Here is a 17,989-nt window from a genome sequence, read left to right as displayed (position 1 = left end):
TTGCTGGGCAAGGGTTTATTGAAGTGTTAAAATAAATTGCAGCAAATATCAAGCCGAATTTGTCTGCGTCTCAACAGCACAGTGCACTGTATACAGCAATAACTTTGAGGAGAGATTACAAAGATTATGTTTCAGAATGAACCTTAATTACATGCTGTTTTCAAAATATTCACCATTTTTTGTGTTTATAATTTTTTCCCACTGCACAAATGGCTGCAGGGTTTGAGTTAACTAACACAGACAATGTTAAACTTGTACCTGATTGTTGTTTGCGTATTGATTTCTGTCTTAACTTACTGGTGGTATAGGAAGCCCTTAAAATTTCCACCTGGACCTAAAGGTTTACCGTTGCTAGGAATTCTACCCTTCCTTAGTGCTTATCCAGAACATGAATTTGGTACATGGAGCAAGAAGTATGGACCGCTAATGTCTGTGCCAATGGGTTGGCAAAACTGGGTAGTTCTCAATGATTATGAAACAATAAAAGAGGTGAAAAACTGTTATACTATTGTGTTGTTATAAAGTAACAGTGTTGTGATATCTTTAGACTTTGTTGAAAAGAAGCGAACACTTTAACGAACGTCCAAAGATCCGTTTTCTGCAAATGCTGTCACCAAATGGACTTGGCTTTGTACCGGGTGGTGAAATATGGCGTTCACACCGAAGGTTTGGAGTTGCTGCTTTGCGACGGTAAGATTGAAAATAAACTGTCATTGAATTCTATTTGAATAAGACGGAAACTGACGCTGCCCAAATAAGCGAAATTAATATTTCTTTTTTTAAATAAAACATTACACTGACGCTGTTGCTGCTCTTTTAAATATATTTTGTATGTCATCGAATATGTATATATATGTACACTTTTAATTTATAAATGTGTTGCTTTGGTCATATTATTACCAACTTTATTTGAAAGCTTTGGTGGCAGTAAGGGAGTAATAGAGCGTAAAGTGAACGAAGAAGCCTTAAACCTCATTGAAGAACTGAAAAAGTACGAGGGTAAGCCGTTTCAGATGGAGGTAAGCTCCAACAAGTGTGGTTATACAATCTTTATCGGATAATTTACAATACGCTTTATGCTTTGTTTACCCAGACAAAAACATATTTAGCTATTTGTTTTGAATTTGACTACCTTTTTGCAGAATTTACTGACAAATGCCGTGTCCAATGTGATCTGCAGTATAGCGTTTGGTAGAAGATTTCAATACGACGATGATAAGTTTCGTGGGCTGGTCTCAAGCCTTCTAGCAGTGTAAATGCAGTTTGTGTATCAAAAGTCACCACACCTATAATATGATGTCATTTCGTTTAGCTTCAAAATGTTGGGTCATTGGAAGACCAATTTATTGATGTTCATTCCGTTTCTATGTGACGTTCCTTCATTTTCGTCGCACATTAATGAAGGCAGAAAGCTTTGGAAACCAGTACGAGGTTGTAAAAAAGCAATTTCATTTGCAATTTTATCCTCATGAATATGGAATAACAACATAAGTTTAACAGGGATAGTAATTTTCACTTAATATTTATAAGCTCGGTATGTAATAAGCTTATTTATCAAAAAGAAGCTGAATTACTGTGATTTAAGAAGTAATTAGATAATCCTCGGAGTTTTGTAAAGATCGTTTTTTTACGTACAGAAGTTTATTTTGCTCACCATTAAATGGCAGATATGATTGCGGATCTTCTGATCGAACATCAATCTACCTTTGATCCCAACGATATTCGTGACATTATGGACGCTTACCTCGAGTGTTACCAACAAAAAGAAAACAACCTGGTGCTAGAGGTAGACCAGTGAATATTTAATTGCCGGTCGGTACAGCAGTGTTTGTTTGTAGGACCTCCAAGATTTCTTTGTTGACCTATTTGCTGGTGGAACCGAAACCACTGCATCTTCCCTTCGATGGGCCTTTTTATGTTTAATGATCCACCAAGACGTTCAAGAAAAAATGCAAGAAGAGATCGATACCGTAATAGGTTTGCATCTATTTGTTGTTCAAACAATTGTGTGAACTTATGAACCCAAGATTTTTGCCACTGAATTGTTTTGTAAATACTCGTTTTGATTATATCAGACTCACTTGAAAAAATTCTTTAATCTTGTCCCATTTTTGAGTGTTTTTTATGCACCTAAACTTCAGAAACAGTTTTTGGAATATAACTGATTGACTGAACTATATTTCACTCACTAGCTGCAAAATATTAAAACAAGAGTTTCCAATTGCGAGCATCATGTTTTGTGTACCGTAGATTAAGACTAACAAAAAAGAAGTATTTTAAAACACATTTTATTTTCACCAGGAAAAGACGGAACCCCAAGTTTGTCTCTCAGTGACAAGTTACCATACACATGTGCAGTGGTACATGAGATTTTGAGATTTAGGACAGTGGCACCTCTCTCGTTGCCACGATGCGTTGCTAAAGATGTGACAGTTTGTGGATACAACCTTCCAAAAGGGACAAAGGTATTCTTATTGCCGTTTCCGTTTAAATTTATTTTAAAGGCATGTTTGAAACAGGTTTTAACCAATCAATGGCAAGTAAACAATGACGAAGCGAATTGGCAAAATCCTTCGGTGTTCGCGCCGCAGCGCCACCTAGACGAAAACGGCAACTTCACAAACTCCAGACATGTGTTAACGTTCGGTGCTGGGGCCAGGATGTGCTTAGGGGAGCAGCTGGCCCGGGCCGAAAACTGGCTATTTCTGGTCACTGTTATTCAGCGGTTCAGGATAAGTGTTGACCCTGACGATCCGGATCCTCCTTCTCTCACTCGCGGTTCAAATGCTATTGTGTATATTCCTGATGCATACAACATGATTATTCATTCCCGATAGAAGCTTTTAAGGTTGTGCATTTAGGCAATACACAACATATCTCGTCTGTTGTCAAACTAATGTTTTAGGCCAGTGGTTCTCAAACTTTTTTGACCGCGACCCAAATCTTAGTTTTATGAACATCTCACGACCCAAGCCTCAAACATCAAAAAATGTATTTTTTTTTCAAATATGCACGAAAAAAGACGCAGACAACCAGTTGTATGTACACAGTACTATGAAACAATGACTTATTACAAACAAATGATTGATTGATTTTATTATTTTGATGAAACTGAAATTTTTCCTTCAAAAATCTTCAAGGCAAGGCTCTATTTTTCATTCAAGAGACCACTCAATATTTTATATTCAGTGAAAGGACTGTGATTTGACTTTTAACTGTGCTGTTCTGTAACGAGACGGACTGCAATTTCGAGGCCACGTCTTGGCTGCATAGGAGTTTGCACATGTCGAAATGGCTGCAGGATTAACGAGCTCGATTCGTTCGACAACAGTGCATAACACAAAACACATTGTGGCTTTGCAGCACCATGATCATTGATAGTAGTGAATCCCAAATCTAAAAACGTTTCCTTGTACGAATAATTACTCATCCTTAAACGCTTACTGCTATGTCTCCAAGTTCAGTTTCGCATGATGAACTTGTCCTATTATTTCCCGTGCTTTGACGTTACAATCGCCGTGTGCGTAAAAGTTGGAAGGCTATTGTCGTATGTGGTCTGTATGTGGTAATGGTTGGTTCATTTTACTGTACAACGTGGTCGTGTGAGGTGACTTTACTACTACTGCATTAAGTTAATTCGTTTGTGTTTACTTATTGCAGTAATAGTTCGTTTGGGCAGAATTGAATCACCATATTTTATGCGACCCATTTTTTGACCCTGCGCGACCCATACTTTGAGAACCACTGTTTTAGGCAATTAGGTTCGACAGAGCTCTTGTTATATTTTTTTTCACAGACATTGATATACAATTTTTTATACCTCTATATGTATGATACCTCCACATGCTTGTTTGCAAATTATGGGTCCCCTTCCCTTGTTGATAACCCCAGTATTTACCCCGCTAGCCCCCTAAAATGGGTATTTTTCCCCGAAGTTTGTCCGACTCGTTTTCACATCAAATGTTTGATGGATTTGGCTAAAATTTACACAGATGGTAGATGTAGTTATGTAGATGTGCATCCCACTTTGTTTTTGTTGATAACCCCAGTATTTACCCCGCTAGCCCCCTAAAATGGGTATTTTCCCCCGAAGTTTGTCCGACTCGTTTTTCCATCAAATGTTTGATGGATTTGGCTGAAATTTACACAGATGGTAGATGTAGTTATGTAGATGTGCATCCCACTTTGTTTTTGTTGATAACCCCAGTATTTACCCCGCTAGCCCCCTAAAATGTTTTTTTCCGCGAAGTTTGTCTGACTCGTTTTGCCATCAAATGCGTGATGGATGTGGCTGAAAATTATACAGATGGTAGATATAGTTATGTAGATGTGCATCCCACTTTGTTTTTGTTGATAACCCCAGTATTTACCCCGCTAGCCCCCTAAAATGGGTGAGTTTGTAAACAATGTCAGAATTGGCTAAAATTTGGATAGCTTGTAAAGTATGCCAATTATCGTTATTGCGCCATTGCAGTTCGGGGGTTGTTAACAGCCCTTTGCCGTCAGAAACATTAACGGTTGTTGCTCAAAACACCTCTAGTGGTTGAAATTTTAAACGTTGGCAGATTGGACTGAAATTTTGCAGTACTATTGATTGAGTCACTGTGGTTTCCTACTTTTAAGTTTGTGTGTGTTGAACCTCCATTAGTTATCCTACTAGCCCCCTAAAATGACTTTTTTATTTTAAATAGTTTTTACTCCATATAGCATATTTAAATATGCACAGTACCAATCACTGTGCTTGTCTTCACAATACCAAACTTACTCATTGTTATCTATTGAAATGCATTATCTACAACTTTGCATGTGTGGGGACCCATGAGTTTTTGCTTGCAGAAACAACCAAGGTTATAAAAGACGATGGCTAATATGGGACCCAATACAAAATAAGCAAGGAAATATATTTATGTTTTAAAATAGATCATAGTGTATGTGCAAGGGCAATATGTGGTAAGCCACCCTTCTAGTTTCTATATTTGTTTATTACTCTTTGGTAAAATGGTAAAACCAAAAATGTTCCAGTTACTAAAATGTGTGATGCATAGCAATGCTTTGTCGAATTTACAATCGTTTAGTAAAAGGCATTACAGAGCTGCATCTGGCTACAGATCCACAGTTGGTAGCAACTTCCCAGCTAACAATTTGACGTCGGCTCGACGTAGATTTTTGGTCAAGTTTGGTCGATAGGACGTTGCGACAAAACGTCAATTTTACGTAAAAGTGTCGACTCCAGAATACGTAGATAGGACGTTGGAAACTACGTTGTGCATAACGTAAACCTTACGTTCAGTAAACGTAACTACGAACGTTGTAAATTACGTTCTTAAAACGTAAATTTGCAACGTTATTTTTACGTAAAAGTGTCGACTCCAGAAAACGTAGATAGGACGTTGCAGATAACGTAAATTCGTGACGTCTTTAAAACGTAAATCGTGACGTTTGTTTTACGTAAAAGTGTCGACTCCAGAAAACGTAGATAGGACGTTGTAAACAACGTTTTCCCATGACGTTTGTTGCACGTCTAGTTAAACGTCAATACGACCTCATAAAAACGCGTCTCCATGACGTTGTTGAATTACGTCAAATATGCGTTGAACCAAATGTAATAACGAACGTTCAAAACTACATTTGTATGACGTAACTCATGACGTCATTTTTACGTAAGAGTGTCTACTCCATACGATGTATATATGACGTGGTAATTTATGTCAATAATACGCACAAATAAACATGAGTACGACACCTAACAACGCCGATCCTAATTACGTGTTGACATGTTTGCACTTTTAATTTCAATGTTTAAAACGTTTGCAGCTTTCTAACTAACGCTAACAATTAAACATGCCAAGGAATCAAAGTAGGAATATAATATTGATGGTGAAAAATCACAGTAGTACAGAATCAAAAAGGGTTAGCAGTAAATAGCAAAAAACGGCGAAAAAGTATGGCATTCACTGAACAATAGACAAATATGTATGACTCCTAAAGAGTTTGTAAATACTATTAAGGTTTTCGTTGCATTGTGCTAAAACATTGCCTTATAATATCTGTTTGACATGGCTTGTTCATAATACAACACAATTATAGCAGAAACAAATAAACATTTCAAATAGTGCCAGTAAAATATAGAAAAATTCTAAATCAAAGTCCATGGCAATCTCTGCCTTTAAAAACCAATCTTTACTTCTCACATCTGAAGTCAAGGATGTTGACAAAGATTTCCGCGCTTCCACTCTGCAAATCAAATTTGTCGATGAGATTAGTCCTTCAGGTATAATTTATTGCAGCATATGTCAATTTTGTGAGTAAAGAACAACATGAGGTTGCAGATACAACTTTCACATTTATAACAATTTCTATGCAAAGGTATTAATATTTGACTTGTAAATGTGGTATTCAGGCAGCTAGACAATCATTTGACCCATTTTGGGGATGGTGTGTCAATTGTTGTAAGGTAAACAAACAAAAACAAAATCTTATCTATTAAAGGTTTGGGTAGCAGGTGTAGGTGTTATTTAATTGTTTCAAACATTTTCTGCCAAAAGACCTTTTAAGGACAAACAACCAACATTCCACACTGTACACTGCTTCATATTTCAACACTCCAGCATACTAAATCAAGCAAATAGGGCCAGAGCTTGGTCAGTCTTTGGGCCAGAATAAAATTAAATTTGTACTGTTAATAAACTTACTTTGTATTCAGACTAGTTTAAGTTTTTCTCTTCTGGTGCTTCAGGAATCCAGTGTTTTGCTTTGAACACCAGACTATAATACAGAAAAAAGTCAAATGTAAATACTGTGTACAAACTCAATAGGGTTTTGTTACACAAACTTCTGCAAGTAGAACTATACCTTTTGCTGTCCTTTGTTTGTTCCGATAATTTTTGTCATTTTCCAGAGAATATCGCAAGGAAACGGACCTTCCAGGTTTGCCAAAAGTATACCTAAAAATCACAAGCACTGTTGTAATTGTAATGTTCATGCAGCAATGTAACACAGATTTTGGCTTTAGAGTGAGATTTGCACAAAAGAACTACACATAAATTAGTTTAAAACTTACTAGGATTTATTAAAAGATTTCGTCTTCAGTTTGCTTGCAGTCATAAGCCTCTAGTTCTTAGTTGCCACTAGATTGGGGACTTTAGACAGATTTTGCATTGTCACAAGTTTCCTTTTTTCTTCAGCATCACTCCAAAATGTGTAACTTGTTGGCTAAAAAACAAAAACACCAGTAACTGGTAAATATAAAAAAATATTTGTATTTTTGGAAAGCAAAAGTGCCTCAATTCCAACAACTAAAATAGCAAGTTAAAAAAACTATCTGCAACTACTCATTCATTGCGCTACACTTTTTTTTACTATATGACAGAATGAATTTGCAAACAGCAGCAAAATCCTTGATATACATGACCAGCATTAGATAATGATCATTTCTAACATATTTATTCTCATGCATAAAGAGAAGAACAGCATGTAGGGTATTTTTTGCATATTAGAACATACATTGCATTCTGTATCATTTAGGCTAAACACATATACAACTATTGGCTACTTAAAACTTACATAAAACTGAACTGATCCATCTGTAGGTGTTGCAGGGCAGTAAAGATACTTTTCACACATGGGTTGTTTATGTACTAATGTTAAGCAACCCTTTTGTGGTCTTCAATTATTTTGATTTTTTCTTTCCGACGACCAAAATGAAAAGTATGTGTGTCTTCAGCACAAAGTAGTTTTATGACAAATTCACACAGGTTTAGTGTGTATTATGTAATGAATATTAAAACTGCAATTGTAGATAAAAAATGATTTATTGATTATGATGGTACAGGACCTAATTAAGTATAAGTGTATGTCAAATACAATCTATAATTTTAGTATTAAACTAACTAATTTCAGTTGGCAATTTTTAACATAATGTATACATTATATAGCCTGCTTTCTAGAACAGCTTTAGCTTACTTTTTCACAAATAGCACAAAGGTGACTTTCTAAGTAAACATATCCAAACCATTGAAATAGCAGGTAAAATAGTTAATTTCTTTACTGGAAAAATGAATAACACTGCAACATATTACTGTAAACTAAAGTTCAACATTCAACTGGTGCCCAGCAAACACAATACTCACATTCTTATTCAAAACATACCTATCTGAAATAATACAACAACAGACAGACATCTCCAAAATAGTTCAACTTCAGGCAATTCAGGCCTACAGTCCTGTCAAACTAGGCGCAAAAACTGACACCTCTGGAATAATTTATACTCACACTCGAACTGCATTAATCGTGGGAATAAATAAGGAAAATAAATCCAAGTTTTACTGACTAACACGCATTATGGATTTCTGAAGTCCACAACACGGACAACGCCTCTACACCTTTTGAACGAAGTACATCCATAACAGCGGGTTTTGAAATTTCAAAGTCCGCCCTGCGCGCCAAAATTCAAAATATGCGCGAATATTTCAAATTTGAATGTTGCGATGTATGTCTTAACGATTTGCACATGTGTTTAAAAGAAAATTCAATCAGTCCAGTAATTATCGCACTAAAAATTAATTAAAGACTATACAAGCTTTCTCATCAGAGCTCATGTAAGAGCGGTTTGAAAACACTTTTAAACTGATCACCGCGCCCAAAATCAAACCTGTATGACGGATTTTGAAATGTTATGTTACGACCTATGGCGCAATAATTTATACATTTTCGAAAAAGAAAAGCGGTAAAAAAGTTAAAAAGGACACGGAAAATCAATTGTAGAAACCTGCAATTTGGAAGTGACGTTTCATAACATTGCAACATTAATTTACTTGTCATGTAACGGCAATAAAACGTTACAACTGACGTCGAAAACGGTTGTACACAGGTTAAATTTGACGTCAGTGACAAACGTGAATTCTACGTCACGTATGACGTTTTAACATAGTTGTATTGCAGTTTGTTGCAATGTTACTAAACAACGTTAATAAAACGTTTGAAATGACGTCGAAAACGGTTGTACACAAGTTAAATTTGACGTCAGTGACAAACGTGAATTCTACGTCACGTATGACGTTTTAAAATTGTTGTATTGCAGTTTGTTGCAACGTTACTACACAACGTTATTGAAACGTTTGAAATGACGTCGAAAACGGTTGTACACAAGTTAAATTTGACGTCAGTGACAAACGTGAATTTTACGTCACGTATGACGTTTTAACATAGTTGTATTGCAGTTTGTTGCAACGTTACTAAACAACGTTAATAAGACGTTTGAAATGACGTCGAAAACAGTTGTACACAAGTTAAATGTGACGTCAGTGACAAACGTGAATTCTACGTCACGCATGACGTTTTAACATAGTCGTATTGCAGTTTGTTGCAACGTTACTAAACAACGTTACTAAAACGTTTGAAATGACGTCGAAAACGGTTGTAAACTGGTTAAATTTGACGTCAGTAACAAACGTGCATTCTACGTCACGCATGACGTTTTAACATAGTTGTATTGCAGTTTGTTGCAACGTTACTAAACAACGTTAGTAAAACGTTTGAAATGACGTCGAAAACGGTTGTAAACTGGTTAAATTTGACGTCAGAGATAAACGTGAATTCTACGTCACGTATAACGTTTTAACATAGTTGTATTGCAGTTTGTTGCAACGTAAAGAGTAAACGTTAATAAAACGTTCAAAATTACGTCAAATAAAGTTGCAGACAGGTTTTCTTGTAACGTCAACAAAAAACGTTTTTTTTACGTTTCAAACCACGTCTGGAAAGGTTGTATAAATGTTTTTGTCTGACGTTAGGTTTTACCAATCTTCAACGTCATGTATTACGTAACAAAAACTGTAGCAAGACGTGATTTGTTGACGTTCGTTGGCAAACATTCCCACAACATTTACTTTGTTCAAAAAAATTGGTCCCGAACGTCGAAACTACGTTGTGTGTTAGCTGGGTTGAACTTGGCTTACTACGTCAAAAACAGCTTGGCCCTTTAGCCGACTGTACAAGCTTGAAACCAGGCGCTATTAAAACAACAAAAACAAACTGGGCCCAAAACTATAACACAAATGTCCTAGTTTGCTGTTATCAGGCAATGTTAGTTTGGACGCCAAAAAGCCGTTTAACATCCCATAACCCAAACCGTTGAAAAATATATTCAAAAAGTGAAAAAGGTTTTTTAAAACTACCTGGTCTATGCTCCCGTCATTTATCCATAAATAAAGTGATTTACTGAAGTATAATAACATCTTGTTATCCTACAGTTTATTGCATGCCAGTAAACAAACGATATAGCGTACAAGACAATGGAAATTGTAGAAGTATGGACGCTGAAAACCACAACGCTATCTGTTTACAGATGCGATGAAATTTTTGGTTTGACATTTGCTGTACAAATTTTGACTCAGGTTCCGTTCGAAAATATGATCAACACATATTTGATTAAAACATTTAACGTAAGATATATTGTGGTACGAGTGAAACATATAGATAAGAAACAAGCTACTTCGGACATATATTCGTACATTGCTGATGTGCAGACTTAGTAGACTAACTGTTAAAACGATGACGCCCCAAAAGTCATAAAGTTACCAATGGAGTAAAGTCACAATGTATTTACTACAACTGTATTAAAGTTTTACTCGGAGTAAAATTTAAATCTTGCTGTTTAATGTTTTACGATTTGGACAGAAAAAATTAAGTATGTTTCAAATGTTAAATTAAAAACTAGGAGATCATTCTGTGTGCACCCCTAATTACAAAGCTAACGAAAAAAATTTACGACACCAATCAATTCTAATAGTCGACTCGTAAATTACTTCTTTCCGATTCGTTGCAGCAGAGACGCCATCCTGCTACTGCTGCTGCTTCTTCCCCCAAAGCTCATGTCCACCACTGGGGCATTTGCTTGGGCGTCCGCACTTTCCGCTGCAGTGCACAAGCTTCCTATGTATTGTAAAATATAGTAAGTTGATTTTGTCACAGTACTTTGAGGACACTATGCACGGTTTAAATAAACTGAAGTTTCCGACCCCTAAGACTCGAACCGAGACTTCGGTGAGCTCATTTTTGCGTAAGTTTATTTTTGCAAATCTTACAAAACAGAAATGCAAACTGCTTTGGCACCCATAAAAAATGAAAAAAATACGATATGTAAGCTACTGCTGCCAGGCATAATATCTAATTTATGTGTGTGTCTCTTCTGGCAATAAGAGCTCTATAAATTTAATGAAAAAATACAAGTTTGCTTGGTAAACCTTTAACAAAAACTTATACACGTGCCTACAAGCAGAAGATTGTACAAAATAATGAAACTTACGGAAGTCGTCAAGAAGGTCGGTAATTACTTGCCAAAAAAACTTGCTTGCTGTACCCGTGTTGATGGTATTATGTGCTGCAACAACGTACAAGAAAGTTGTGGTAAAACGCGACACGTCTCTTCGCAACATCAACGCTACTTACCCAATTTCATAGCGAACGAAAACATCTGTGAAAACTCATGACTGGCCGGACACTCGTTAAAGCCGGAGGTTGCTGAAAAAGATAATACACGGGTTGCAAAAGTTATTGTTATTCATAAGGTATGTTTATACGATAACGTCTAAAGATAACTGAATTTAAATGGCAAATTAGCTTTTAGGCCTTAACATAATTACCTTCATCCAACAATTTCATAAGTTCCAAAACGAATGATTGAAAATTCTCCTTCGTCCCTTCTGCGCAAAATAAATGACGCAATGTGACTCAAACTACTTGATAAACAAATACTGCCCCAAATTGTAATTCTAAGCGTTTTTTGTTCATAGTGTGCAAAATTGATGTAAATTGATGACGATCGTTGGAATAGTGTCAATTTTTTATTTTCAACCAAAACCTTAACGGTTAATCCGAAACGGAACTTTAAATGTATACAGGCGAATAACCTACTTCGCAAAAAAACTTACTCTGTAGAAGATCCTCTATAAATTCCATTCGGCTTTCTCGCCATTGCTTGTTCTTTATTTTACTGCTTATCTCGAACTCTGTGTTAAAATGTAGGCGTTAATCTTTAAAAAATATTTGCAATATTTAGTTCCCGGGAAACCTAAAGTAAAGCTGACCATAAAATGTTTGCAACAATGTTTTTTATCCCTATGGAGTCGCAGCACCCTTTTTGTGATGAACATATTTTGCGATACGCCATCAATCAAAAATATAATGGAAAGCTCCACAGCCAAACCTAAGTACCCTAACATAGCGGTTCTCAAACTGGCGGTTCCCAAACCAAGCTATTTCTGAGGGACCGCGAGGAGCAAAAACTTTTTTCATAATCTTCAGTAACATCAGATCTTGCAACTACATAAGCAACCATTTGACAGATAAATGGGTCTCCTGTGACAAGAAGTAATCCTATTCTTCATCTAAGTAACAAAAGAGGCGATTATTTGTGCACTTTTTTATGATTGTTTTAGCCTTTGTGTGTAACGTAATAAATTGCCCTTGAAACAATTCCTTACGAGGCAATCTTACGCGACTAAACAAAATTCATCCTGCATGTTGTTGTGGGAATATTTTCGCAAGAAAAACACGTTTTGGTTGTTTACCATAGGTTTTGTTTCGAAAGGGCATTTTTAATTTTATGAATAAGCAATATTTAGCTTGGGCCGCGAGTGTTCGAGACAATTACAAAGGGACCGTTATGACAAGAAAGTTAAAAATTAGATGTCAATACTTATTGTTACTCAAAAGCAAACGGTCCCCTTGCCATTATTTCGAGGGCTCGCGGTCCTTAAGCCTAAATGTGTATTTCATAAAAACAAAAATTGATTGCATGATTTTAGCCAGTTGTGCAAAATTGAGCATAAGAATCATCCAAGGACAGCATGTGACATCACAAACAGGACAAAAACATTACGATTGTGCGCAAACAATTGCATTTATTATAGTTGTCATTCAATAAAGGCCATTGTTTAGCAATGGAGACAGTCGATTCTCAATTCTACTTTGATTGAAACTTATTTAGTGGCACAAACTGACGCCAAATAAGATTATAGAATTACTTCAATCGCCTCGCGGTCCCCTCAAAATTGCCTCACGGCCCCCTAAAGGACCGCGGACCCCAGTTTGGGAACCGCTGTGTTGGACTGTAAGACGACACGGTACCGGATACCTTCCTTGTCCGGCTGTAATAAAAATTCGCCCTGTGTGTCTCAAAATATATAGACGTAAATTTTACTGTTCTTTTTTTAAGGGGTTCGAACCCAGGACGCTCCCGGGGACGAATCCCGATCAAGTTTTTTTTTATGTCTGTATGTGGGTCAGGCGCGCCAGACCATACATTTTTTTTTCACGGGGTTCGAACCCAGGACACTCCCGGGGACGAATCCCGATCAGGGTTTTTTATGACTGTATATGGGTCAGGCGCGCCAGGCCTTTCGGCCAAGTTCCTGCCCTTACATTCGAATCATCAAAGCTCGTGGAAGCGCGCATGACATTCTCCGCTGGTTAAAAACACAACCACATGATGGCGTAAGGCGTAAGGCAGTTTACATCTCGTCTTATACTTCGATACGAAGGTAAGGATGTATTTTTATACAGTTGGTAGTTTAGATTAACCAAAATTCTTTTTAGCATTACGTACTTACCATTGCTGATGAACTCCAAGAATGATTTGATATGTTCGTCTTTTCCCCCCGAATCAAGCTCTGTATGTTAAAACAACTTTTGAAAAAAGGTGAAAAAAAGAAAAATGGCACCAGATCACATGACGTGTATAATTATTTTATGATAATTATACCGTACACTTAAAGTTAAAATTATTTTTGACAAAGCCAAAGATAGTTTCGGGAAACGATTCACAGTGCAAACGGCAAAAGTAAAAAGAAATCTTGGAAAAGGACTACAAAATAGTGGCAAAAAATGACTTTTTTCCCCTTTCAGTTCAATCAAAAGACATTCATTTTACAAATGCTTATTTTACCAGTTAAAACAAGCATCTAACACAGATCTACTGACTGCGAAAAAATGATGATCTTATTGACTGCAAAAAAATATTTTGTGAAACAAATCTTACAGAAGGGCAAACAACACAAATATGTTTGAGTTTGAAGTGTTGCAAATTATTTACTAGTACTGATCTTTTCAACCTACCGTCTTTTGCTATTTTGGTGAATGTAGCGGCCCACTCCAATCCTTTCGTTTGCTCGGGCATAACCTCTATACAAATAAACGCAAAGGTTCGTGAGTTTTTGAATCAAATTGGCTCTGAAATGTTTTAGTAGTGTTAAAAATCACGTGGCTTCGGATTAGGCTATCGTCCGTTCGAAAAAGAAACTGTCATTGGCATAAACGCATAAGTCAGCAAGTGTTTTACGTTTACAAAGCGTTTTACAACCCATCAGTCTTGATAACGATGGTTCAGATAGATAGGAATCGTTTGAGTGCACAGCGTGGACCCACCAAGTAAACGAATTCTTATAGATCAAAACCCATTCTTTATTCTGGTGATATAGCATTTTGTTACATATTTAAAGTTCAAAGGGCTCAAGCTAAAACTTGAAAAAGATACACATTGCTTACGGAATTCAAAGTACACGGCTTTGGCAAATGCTTCTTGAAGCGTGGGGTCGTAACTGCCACCTTAAAAAAAAACATTTTTATTTTGTCAACTATCCCGATTTTATACATAACCAGACATTTCGTTAAAAAAATAAAAACATTTAACTATTAGATATACTCACTAATTTGATATTGTACAAAAGTATAAACGACATCATACCAATGTAGGTTTTTATCATATCCTCAGTGATCACTTTTTTCACTATTTGAACAACTTCATCAGTCGATTCAATGCCAGCTGAAACACATAAACAAGTATTTACCTCTTTTTACAAGTCACTACAATTCACAGTGTATTTTGAGTAGAGTATCAAAATCAAGTGAGTTTTTAACTGAAAATAAAAATGTTTCAAAAAAGCAAGACATAGGACAGTTGAAATGAATTGAGTTGAGTTACTTTAAATTAAAAAATAATCACCAAACCGGAAAGAGCTGCGCAACGTTAAAACGGTATGGAGCGCAAAAAAGTGAAGGGCACAATTGGTGGATGATGAATAAAATCGCTGCTGCTACCCCGTGTTATGTAACGTTATGTGGCGGGGGCTCACAAGTGAAACTAATTTTGCAAAAAAATGATAAAAATTAGTAACAAATATCACCTACCTTGCGGATACATCTGCATTGACATCGCTCTGATAGGGGCTACTTGGACTTGATTATTGGCACTTTCGCAAAACGGAAAGCAAAACTTCGCTAAATTAAAAAAAACGCTAATATATTTTGAAAACGGTTTAAAGGAAAACAATAAAGTGCTTTCAAATAGAAACATTTAAAACACGTTTTCTAAATGATATTGGACTGTTTCATAAAAACAGATAAAAGCATAAATCGTTTCTTTTAAATGTTGCTGAATTCTATGCAACAAAAACCTGGATATTGTTTTGAGCTGTACCATACGCTTCAAAGTTACAAACTGTGACTTTTTATATGCAATATTATTATTTACGTTTGTTGACTGAACAATAAACTGCATGTTTTTTGTGTGGTGTATGGTTTTGTTTATTTTAGAATTGATTGGTTTGGTAAAAAAATAAGGCTGTTTTAGCATAGGCTACATAGAAAAAAGTCATATTTGAAATGTCTATAAAAAATAAATCATTTGAACTTAGGAATAAAACTTTTAAGATCGTGTTTTGTATGTATTGGGGTATTTAAAAAGCAAGGAAAATAATTTGGACCCCTGTGAGATTTTTTGTGGAAAAAGCTTGGACCTCAAAGGGAAATATATATTTCGCCTTAATAAATAGGCATCATCAGTTTCTTATTCAAATAGAATCAATAGTTATTAAAAGAAACGATTTATGCTTTTATCTGTTTTTATGAAACAGTCCAATATTATACTGATCAGAAGCAAGAATCTTTCTTTTATACATTTTATTGTCTGCGGGAGATTCGTTAAATAACAAAACTGTTACAGCGTTTTCTAAATGTTACGAGTCGAAATTCAATTCGACCCTTTTTAAAGGTTTTCGGGAGTCTGTGATCACCTCACGACATGTTTATCAAATTAAAACAAAATATGACTTTGTTTGTGACAACACCTTATAGGTCGGAACAGTATGCGCTGTCCGCAGCTTACTTATCTTTTTTGACTTTGTGCTTTTATAACTAAAAACCGTCTGAATACTTTGCATTTTCATTAGGTCCAAGAATCGGTGTAAAAGATAGAGGGTACTTCCCTGGTAAATTACAACGTACAGTCCATGTTATTCCACTCAATGCCTTATTGAGCGCCAATATACAATGTCGCTGTCGTTTTTTACATGTTTTTTACTAAGAAATATGTAACTTACAGTAATGTATATTTACGACATGACTAGGTATTTGCGTTTTTAAGTGACTTTGTGATAAGGACTGTATTCCAACGAAACAAAGGACTTTTACTTACTTCCGGAAACTGCATATTGCAATGCAGTTATATAGTCGGTCGGAAACATGTATTGGATGATCGCTTTTGCGTCGCTAAATTTGACCACCTCTGTTTGAAATAACGCAGTTGTTATTTAAACGCTAGGTTAAACTTGTGGCTATCATAACAACCAACCACTTACCGATGCCAAGAATTTTCTCGCCCTGAAAACATCACAAAAAATATTGTTTATATGTGTTGGTTTGTAACAATATAAAGAATTTGCAAAAATTACAAGTGTACCGTTGGGCCTCGCATTCAGAGTTGTTTTGTTATGCCAGGTTTTCGATTGAGACCCCTTGTGCCATTGCTACGTCACAGTTACATGACGTGACAAACATTATGGTGGCATTTTTTGTATTCTTTAAAACTGAAACGTTCATAATTTTGTATTCTTTAAAACATAACGTTCATAGAATCGAAAAACAAACTTTTAGAACAAACTATCCCGATACAAGAAGAACCATAAATGATTTAAATGTTGTAAATTATATTTAGTTTAAACATTAGGTTTATCATTTTTTCTGTTTAATAATTCTGCTGGTGACTGAGAACTATTGCCTTATTACCTACATTAAGATTGCAACATAAAAAATATGCTTACCTCGTTAAGACCGACAAGAGACCCGATGACAGCTATAACAAACAGAATCTTCATTTTTATTTGTAAAACCTTTCTAACTTGGACACAAAATATCTTAACAGAAACATAATATTTAAGCCATATAGTCCCTTTAGTTTACTCTTGTACAGTAGCATTGAGACAAACGCAAATTTTAAGAAACATATTTTGCCAAAATTAGGCCTAATTAATGTTACTTAGTATATGCCACAGGAGCCTATATTACACATCTTCGTCGCGTAATATAAATGTTTAGCTTAAACTCATGGAAAACAAAACCGTTCAACGGTTGACAATCTTTACGTTTACCTACAACTTGTCACTGCCACCATCCTGGCTAAAATGCTGAGTTGCATTCCGTACAAACTGTTTTATTCATTCGGCTTTAACCGTCGCAACGAAACGTTAATTACGATTCGATAATTAATTGCCGACACTATTCTTTTATTGCGCAACAGACACTAAAAATAAACACAACTTGCCGATCAATAAAGTGATTGCTTTTCGCAATTCATTGACTGCTGATTTTCACACGATAGCCTATTCTTCGCCTGGCAACGAAACGCGGTCAAGCGTAGCCGATGCCATTAGCATTGATTATCTCCAAGGCAAAAGCTATTGACAATGTTAATCAAATCTGTAACAGTTAATCGACAATGTGCTAAACAAAAACGGTGCTGCTTGGAGTTGTAGGTGACAACCAACGTACAAGAGGTAATTAGGAAACATGTTGTTCCTTAGGGACATGAACTTTGAAAGCAACCTAAACTGTCACATACCGCAAGCAAAAAACATATTGTCACAGACGTGTCCACTCAACCTGATAACATTGTACGAATGATCCGCGATTGTTTAGCTTTGTGCAGCTAAATGTA

The 17,989-nt window shown here is 35.9% G+C and overlaps 2 protein-coding genes and 1 long non-coding RNA gene across 3 annotated transcripts; 1 reads left to right on the top strand and 2 right to left on the bottom strand.

Annotated features, from left to right (window-relative positions):
• The first annotated feature begins 226 nt into the window (after positions 1–226).
• Positions 227–2,887, top strand: LOC145238327 (cytochrome P450 2C20-like). The gene is made up of 9 exons (XM_080101465.1): positions 227–489; positions 548–690; positions 917–1,019; positions 1,143–1,252; positions 1,313–1,431; positions 1,668–1,786; positions 1,839–1,977; positions 2,302–2,465; positions 2,520–2,887. The coding sequence occupies exons 1-9, from the start codon at positions 244–246 to the stop codon at positions 2,835–2,837; spliced, it is 1,461 nt and encodes a 486-aa protein (XP_079957591.1). The 5' UTR covers positions 227–243; the 3' UTR covers positions 2,838–2,887.
• Positions 2,888–5,852: 2,965 nt separating this feature from the next.
• LOC145238337 (uncharacterized) lies at positions 5,853–8,445 on the bottom strand. Its single transcript, XR_013862103.1, has 5 exons — positions 7,564–8,445; positions 7,061–7,212; positions 6,853–6,944; positions 6,693–6,765; positions 5,853–6,234 (listed from the first exon to the last, which is right to left on the bottom strand). It is a non-coding gene; the product is annotated as an uncharacterized LOC145238337 (long non-coding RNA).
• Positions 8,446–10,234: 1,789 nt separating this feature from the next.
• On the bottom strand, positions 10,235–17,186 carry LOC145209068 (uncharacterized). Its single transcript, XM_080079317.1, has 13 exons — positions 17,097–17,186; positions 16,635–16,656; positions 16,472–16,561; positions 15,187–15,276; positions 14,744–14,821; positions 14,545–14,604; positions 14,116–14,181; positions 13,611–13,670; positions 11,931–12,008; positions 11,643–11,702; positions 11,449–11,520; positions 11,306–11,380; positions 10,235–10,932 (listed from the first exon to the last, which is right to left on the bottom strand). Exons 1-13 carry the CDS (start codon positions 17,148–17,150, stop codon positions 10,802–10,804), a joined length of 936 nt encoding a protein of 311 aa, XP_079935443.1. The 5' UTR covers positions 17,151–17,186; the 3' UTR covers positions 10,235–10,801.
• Positions 17,187–17,989: the final 803 nt, after the last annotated feature.

The sequence above is a fragment of the Phallusia mammillata genome, chromosome 1 (genome assembly GCF_965637545.1).
Source record: "Phallusia mammillata chromosome 1, kaPhaMamm4.hap1.1, whole genome shotgun sequence".
Lineage (NCBI taxonomy): Eukaryota > Metazoa > Chordata > Ascidiacea > Phlebobranchia > Ascidiidae > Phallusia > Phallusia mammillata.
The sequence above is the reverse complement of the archived record's forward strand: the minus strand, read 5'-3'. Positions and strand labels throughout refer to the sequence as shown.